General features: G+C 46.4%; 1 protein-coding gene across 1 annotated transcript in view; it reads right to left on the reverse strand.

Annotated features, from left to right (window-relative positions):
- Positions 1 to 4,195, reverse strand: part of SULT4A1 (sulfotransferase family 4A member 1) — a 123,878-nt gene extending 119,683 nt beyond the window's left edge. Inside the window, exon 1 of the mRNA XM_040439182.1 lies at positions 4,027 to 4,195. Within this exon, the coding sequence (XP_040295116.1) occupies positions 4,027 to 4,195 (169 nt within the window). The remainder of the gene's footprint in view (positions 1 to 4,026) is intronic.
- Positions 4,196 to 8,086: the final 3,891 nt, after the last annotated feature.

Consider the following 8,086-nt stretch of genomic DNA (forward strand, 5'->3'; position numbering starts at 1 on the left):
CCTGGGCCACAGCAGATGAAGCAGGCACAGCTCCTGTGTGTGCAACGTTCTCCTGACATAGATGCATGCCATCTGCAGTAACTGTATCATGCCAGCACCCATATTCAGAATGCAACACCCCTAGCAGACAGCTGATTTTGCCAGGGGTGGTCTTGTCAGGACAGATATTTCCCAATTAATGGCCACTGCGGGGAGAATGTAGTAATGCATGGATGGATGACGCAGGTCCACCACAGAACACGCTGCTCTAAGACTACTTTCACATGAGCAGCAGCCTTCTACGACATGTCGTAGTTTTATTCCACCTGCCTCTCGGCATGTTTAGGCGGCACGCGTTCACTAGCGGCAGCACGGATCCGGCAGGCTGTTCACCCGCTGGAACAGCCTGCAGGAAAAGGCTGCCGCTACTGTGAAAGTACTCTACATAGCTGCTCTGTATTTCTACAGAATTATACTGACATAATGATGTCAGTATAAGAGCTCATGCACACGACCGTGCCGTTTTTTGCGGTCCGCAAATCGTGGATCTACAAAAAACAGATGCCTCCCGTGTGCCTTCCGGAATTTGCTGAACGGAACAGGAGGCCCATTATAGAGATGCCTATTCTTGTCCGCAAAACGGACAAGAATAGGACATGCCTCATAATTTTTGCGGGGTCACGAAACAGAGCAACGGATGCGGCAGCACACAGAGTGCTGTTCGCATCTTTTGCGGACCCATTGAAATGAATGGTTTCGTATACGGAATCAAAATACGGTCCGTATACGGAACGCAAAAAACGTTTGTGTGCATGAGCCCTAATTCAGTAGATGTATAGGTGGGGGGATGGGGTTCCTGGTCTTTACACTATACTTCATCACCCTTGCAGCAGCAGCATAGTGTAATTACAAGTACTCGTCCCATTCAAGTGAATGGAGTGGGTACTTGTATTAGACTGCACTTCTGAGACGAAAGGCAGTGTAAGGGCTCTCACACACGACTGTGCCGTTTTTTGCGGTTCGCAAATTGCGGATCCGCAAAACACGGATGGCGCCCGTGTGCCTTCCGCAATTTGCAGAACGGAACAGGAGGCCTATTATAGAAATGCCTACTCTTGTCCGCAAAATGGACAAGAATAGGACAGGACTCATCATTTTTGCGGGGCCCCGGAATCGAGCAATGGATGCGGACAGCAGACAGAGTGCTGTCCGCATCTTTTGTGGACCCATTGAAATGAATGGTTCCGTATATATGGACCGTATGCGGAACGCAGAAAACGGTCCTTATACGGAGCGCAAAATACGTTCGTGTGAACGAGCCCTAATAAAGAGGAAGTGGTGCTCACATGGAGCACCGCCTCCTCTTTAAACAGCTGATCGTCTGGGTTTTCAAAGGCCGCTAAGGGGGCTTAATAAAAGTGTAAAAAAAGTTACAAAAAATATATATAAAAATTCTAATCATCCTCTTTCCCCATAATAAAAAAAAAGAAAAGAAAGATCATTTGCACCCATGCATCCCAAAATGCCTGTATTATTAAAATATAAATGTATTTATCCCATATGGTGAATGCCGTAACGTAAAATAATTTAAAAAATTACTTTTTTTTTTCTAGTTCCAACCCACTGTATGCAATATCAAATTGTGCCATTAGTAAGTTCAGCTTGTCCCACAACACAAAAAAAAAAAAACTCATATGGCTACGTGAACGGAAAAATAAAAAGATTATGGCTCTGGAAAGATGAGTTAAAAATGAAAACGCAAAAATGGAAAATCGCATGGTCCTGAATGGCTCTGCTAATTTAGATTCAAGTACTAGAAGAAGAGCTGTGCACCATTTGCTAAAAGAATCTGAAATTCTCTAGAATGTATAACTCTGTCTTATGATATTAAACATTATGAGGATAGCGGATGCTTCATGCCTTTCAGCAAGGCTTGATGTCTCATCACTTATTCATGACCACTTACAGTCTATAACCCAGGATTTTTTCAGATGCCACCAGTGTACAAACTAATTATGAAAGGACTTGAGAGAAAATTAAAGGGGTTGTATTGGATTAGAAAATCATGGCTGCTATCTTCCAGAAACAGCGCCACGCTTGCCTGTCACGTGTCAGGTATTGTGGCTCAGGTCCATTAATGCCACACACAACATGTGCACAGGTGTGGTGCTGTTTTTTATAGATTTTAATATCAGCCATCTTTTTCTAATCCTGTACAACTCCTTGAATAAAGTAATATATAATCTAGGACATGACAAGCTCCTTCTAAGACACCTAGAACCAGCCCTGTACCTCACATGGATCCAGAGATCTCCCTGTTCATTGCTCGGCTAGATTTATATCAGGCTGACAGCTTGGGGAGTGTGTCCTATCTTAGAGGGTGTGTCCTTTCTCAGGGGTGTGTCCTTTCTCAGAGGGGTGTGTCCTTTCTGCTGCAGCTGGTGGCAGTTGAAGGATGGAACTGAGCATGTGCGGCCATCTCAGTGAGCAGGACAGAGAAATTAGAAAAAGAGCAAACAGCAGGTGGCGCTATACAGATAGGTTTAGTCGAGTAGCTATAATACATTTTTAATTACAGGAATTACAAAAGTATTCAGATCCAGGTGCTGGTTTAAAAACTGAGTGATATATATATATATATATTTTTAGGTATTGTTCAAACCGCGATGGTGAGCACTAAATATATTCTGATGCTCACTGCCCAGCCATAGTGCTAGAGATACCTCCTCGATGTGTCCTATTTCTCCTCCCAAAGGGGATACATGGTATAGAGGGGGTGGGTCTAAGAGGGAGAGTTGATTGGGGGTCGTGGACACAGATTAAGGACTCTTTCACGCGACCGTTTTTTTTTTCAGTTTACGGGCCGTTTTTTGCGTTCCGTATACGCTCATGCACACGACCGTATGTATTTTGCGGTCCGCATCCGTTTTTTAGGGGGGATCCATTGTAGCAATGCCTATCCTTGTCCGCAAAACAGACAAGAATAGGACATGTTCACGTTAGTTCATGTGGTGGTGGGCACATGACCGTATGTATTTTGTGGATCCGCAAAAAAACAAAAATGATGACCTCTGTGTGACGTCTATGTTACATACGTATTTTTTTAAGAAACATTGTAACAATGCCTATCCTTGTCCGCCAAATGGACAAGAATAGGACATGTTTTTTTTTTTGAGGAACGGACTTGCGGACATACGGATACGGAATGCACACAGAGCCATTTCGGGTTTTTTGCAGGCCCATTGAAATGACTGGTTCCACATACGGGCAGCAAAAAAATAAAACGGAACGGACAAAAAATAAATTTGTGGTGCATGAGCCGTAATAGAGAGATGAGTGGGAACCAATTTTATAATATCCATATTCCTAATGTGGCACAGAGAACGTGGGTGTCCTGAAAAGCCCCTTTAAAGTTAGGAGCCCAGAACCACTAAACGTAGCACCCTGCCACTCATGCCAAATGGGTACTCAGCTAGTCGTACATGACATCATATGCCCCCCAAGCTAACCATTTTCTCATGGAGCTGATACGTGCCAGCAAAGACTAGGATAATTCTACGGAAAATGCTTCTCAACCAATCATTGCTGACTTGCTGCAAATATCTGATGGCGACTCTTCCAGGTGACCTGTCATAACCAATCATCACCGAGAGGAAAACCGTGTCGATAAAATTACGGAAGGAAAGTTGGAGATGTTGCTCTAATACCCGGGCACATCTGGTCTTAAGACACTGGCCAAGAAGTAAACAAAGAGCTCCCAGGATTCCTGCCAGCAGTGCACAGGTTAACCAAGTTGTCAGCGTCTAGGGGCATATTCCTGCTGATGCTGTGCCACCACTCCCTGGCCATACATGCCAGCCCCAGATCTCCTTCTATTCCAGCCTTAGACCTGATGCCATTAAAGTTTTCACTTATCATTCTGCAGACAGACGCCCTCCCCACCGGCCAGCCGCTGTGCCCTCATGCCAGGCTCCTGCGCCCACCCAATGCAGACTATGCCCACTGCCCAGGCATATTAACCCTTTACAGCCCATGCTCTGCCTTTACCTGATTTGGGATACGTAACGATCCAGATGTCCTTCTTTCTGACAGTGAAGTCAGCAATCTCCTCCATCTTCCCTCTGCAGAATGGGGGTAACCTGATCCCATTGTATTCAAAGTACTTGCTCTCAAACTCCACTGGAGTGCTGGGGGTCTCTGCCTCACTCTCTGCCATGCTCAGAGGTGCAGGGGGGCGAGCAGGTAACGGCAAGCCTGGGGGGCCAGTGTGGGAGAAGGGATGCAGGATGCTCTGAGGAGCGATGATGTAATGCGATGCTGAAGATGCAGCAAACCTTCCCGCCGGCTCCCTCTAGTGCTCGCGAGGCGCCAGCTCAGGCAGGCTAACACGCGCATGCGCAGCACTCCCTGCTCGGTAATGATGCACCTAGGGGAATTGGCACAGGTTGCTTTTCTGTGAATGAAGCGCACGCCGGCTCCATATTCCTGGTGTGACCTCCATGTAATGTACTACCTGTCCGTAACAGTCTGTAGGTTTCAAAGGAGTCTTCATATATAAAGAAAAAACTATAAAAAAAAAAAAAGCCAAACAGTTCTGGAACTCATCTCAGAAGTAATGTCCAGGTCCTTTGAACTTTGGACATGAATTTCTTGACATAATTTGTGAGTTTGTCATCCTGGGACCCAGTGCCAATGGCTTAAAGGGAACGGTCACCTTGAAAATGCAGTGCAATCTGCAGGCAGCAGTTATAGAGCAGGAGGAGCTGAGCAGTCAGATAGTTTTATGGGAAAAGATTCTGTAAAACTTGTCTTTTATTACTTAAAGGGCTTCTGTCAGCCCACTAAACCGTTTTTTGTTTTTTTTGTTTAATAATCCCTATACTGCGAGCTCTGCATACATAAGTTAAATAATAATTTTCGTTCAGTAGAATTTGATAAAACGCTATTTTTATAATATGTAAATTACCTTGCTACCAGCAAGCAGGGCGGCTACTTGCTGGTAGCAGCCGCATCCTCCGACCCTAATGACGCCCCCTCCACATTGTGATTGACAGGGCCAGGGAACGGAATCGTTCTCTGCTGGCCCTGCCTGTTAGCATTCAAAATCTGGCGCCTGCGCCGCGTCTGTACCTATCTTCAATCTGCGCAGGCGCACTGAGAGACGGCCACTCGCTCGGCCGCTCCATCCTCAATGCGCCTGCGCCAATGACGTCACATCTACACCCGGCGCATGCGCATTGAGGAGAGAGCGGCCGCCTCTCAGTGCGCCTGCACAGATTGAAGATAGGTACGGCCGCAGCGCAGGCGCCAGATTTTGAATGCTAACAGGCAGGGCCAGGAGAGAACGATTCCGTTCCCTGGCCCTGTCAATCACAATGTGGAGGGGGCGTCATTAGGGTCAGAGGATGCGGCTGCTACCAGCAAGTAGCCGCCCTACTTGCTGGTAGCAAGGTAATTTGCATATTTTAAAAATCGCTTTTTATCAAATTCTACTGAACCAAAATGATTATTTAACTTATGTATGCAGAGCTCGCAGTGTAGGGATTATTAGTAAACAAAAAAAAATATACGGTTTAGTGGGGTGACAGAAGCCCTTTAAATCTCTGCTCATTCTGGACGTCGAGGTCAAGGAGGCGGTGCTATCAGTGATTGACAGCCTTCCCTCTGTGACTGTGTATACACAGCTGTCAGTCACTGATAGGACCGCCTCCTGGACTACAAAGCCTAGAATGAGCAGGGATATAAATGAGTAAATTACAAGTTTTACTAAACCTTTTCCTATAAAACTATATATCAATCTGCTCAGCTCCTCCTGCTCTATAACACGCTGCCTGCATGTTCAATGTGACGGGTTCTGTTTAACTACCAATAACTACATATACCTTCATATATGTAATGATGACGTCATTAGAATTTATAGCTGGCGGTACATTATTTCATGTACGACAACACTTCAGCTGCTGGAAGAGAAACGGTGAGCTTAATTGATTCATATAAGGGCATCAACCTTTGAAGCAGCTGAAGGGTGCATTATGCTCGCACACTGCGGCTGCTGAAGAACCTCTTTTAAAAGAGAACCTGTCAGTAGACTCATACTGCCGTAAACGCAGGCAGCAAATACCAACAGGCTCCCTCATTAGAATTCCCTTTGCCCCCGAATTCTGGCCGAAAAAAATTAGCACTTTTTGTAACGTAATTTTATGCCGCTCTTGGTGAGCAAGGTTGGGGTACAACCGTAAGAAGCGTCCGTGCTACACTTGTGGCCAAGTCCTTTGCAGCCTAAACGCTCATGCACACGACCGTATGTATTTTGCGGTCTGCAAAAAACGGATCTGCGACTAAGGCCTCATGCACACGACCGTTGTGTGCACCCGTGGCCGTTGTTCCGTTTTCCGTGATTTTCTGCGGACCCATTGACTTTGAAAATGCTAAGTTTGTCATCCGCCTCCATGATCCAAGTATCCTGTCCGTCAAAAAAATATGACCTGTCCTATTTTTTTGACGGACAACGGTTCACGGACCCATTCAAGTCAATGGGTCCATGAAAAAACACGGATGCACACAAGATTGGCAACCGTGTCCGTAGGCTACTTTCATACAGACGGATCCGAAGATCCGTCTGCATAAAAGCTTTTTCAGAGCTGAGTTTTCACTTTGTGAAAACTCAAATCCGACAGTATATTCTAACACAGAGGCGTTCCCATAGTGATGGGGACACTTCTAGTTAGAATATACTACGAACTGCGTACATGACTGCCCCCTGCTGCCTGGCAGCATCCGATCTCTTACAGGGGGCTGTGATCAGCACAATTAACCCCTCAGGTGCCGCACCTGAAGGGGTTAATTGTGCGTATCATAGCCCCCTGTAAGAGATCAGCCCCAGCGATTCAACTGGGACTCCGATCGGAACTCTCCGCTGCCACCAATGATCGGGAGGGGGGGGGGAGGGGAGGACGCACACTGGCCACCAATGATATTAATACAATAGAGGGGGGGCCGGGGGGGCGCACACTGGCCACCAATGATAATACAATAGAGGGAGGGAGGGGGGGCGCACACTGGCCACCAATGATAATACAATAGAGGGAGGGAGGGGGGCCGGGGGGGGCCGCACACTGGACCAATGATATTCAAACTGGGGAGGGAGGGGGGTCTGCCCCCTGCTGCCTGGCAGCCCCTGATCTCTTACAGGGGGCTATGATACGCACAATTAACCCCTTCAGGTGCGGCACCTGAGGGGTTAATTGTGCTGATTACAGCCCCCTGTAAGAGATCGGAGGCTGCCAGGCAGTCATGTACAGTCGTGGCCAAAAGTTTTGAGAATTACATAAATATTGGAAATTGGAAAAGTTGCTGCTTAAGTTTTTATAATAGCAATTTGCATATACTCCAGAATGTTATGAAGAGTGATCAGATGAATTGCATAGTCCTTCTTTGCCATGAAAATTAACTTAATCCCAAAAAAACCTTTCCACTGCATTTCATTGCTGTCATTAAAGGACCTGCTGAGATCATTTCAGTAATCGTCTTGTTAACTCAGGTGAGAATGTTGACGAGCACAAGGCTGGAGATCATTATGTCAGGCTGATTGGGTTAAAATGGCAGACTTGACATGTTAAAAGTAGGGTGATGCTTGAAATCATTGTTCTTCCATTGTTAACCATGGTGACCTGCAAAGAAACGCGTGCAGCCATCATTGCGTTGCATAAAAATGGCTTCACAGGCAAGGATATTGTGGCTACTAAGATTGCACCTCAATCAACAATTTATAGGATCATCAAGAACTTCAAGGAAAGAGGTTCAATTCTTGTTAAGAAGGCTTCAGGGCGTCCAAGAAAGTCGAGCAAGTGCCAGGATCGTCTCCTAAAAAGGATTCAGCTGCGGGATCGGAGTGCCACCAGTGCAGAGCTCGCTCAGGAATGGCAGCAGGCAGGTGTGAGCGCATCTGCACGCACAGTGAGGCGAAGACTTTTGGAAGATGACCTGGTGTCAAGAAGGGCAGCAAAGAAGCCACTTCTCTCCAAAAAAAACATCAGGGACAGATTGATCTTCTGCAGAAAGTATGGTGAATGGACTGCTGAGGACTGGGGCAAAGTCATATCCTCCG

The sequence above is a fragment of the Bufo bufo genome, chromosome 1 (genome assembly GCF_905171765.1).
Source record: "Bufo bufo chromosome 1, aBufBuf1.1, whole genome shotgun sequence".
Classification (NCBI taxonomy): Eukaryota; Metazoa; Chordata; class Amphibia; order Anura; family Bufonidae; genus Bufo; species Bufo bufo.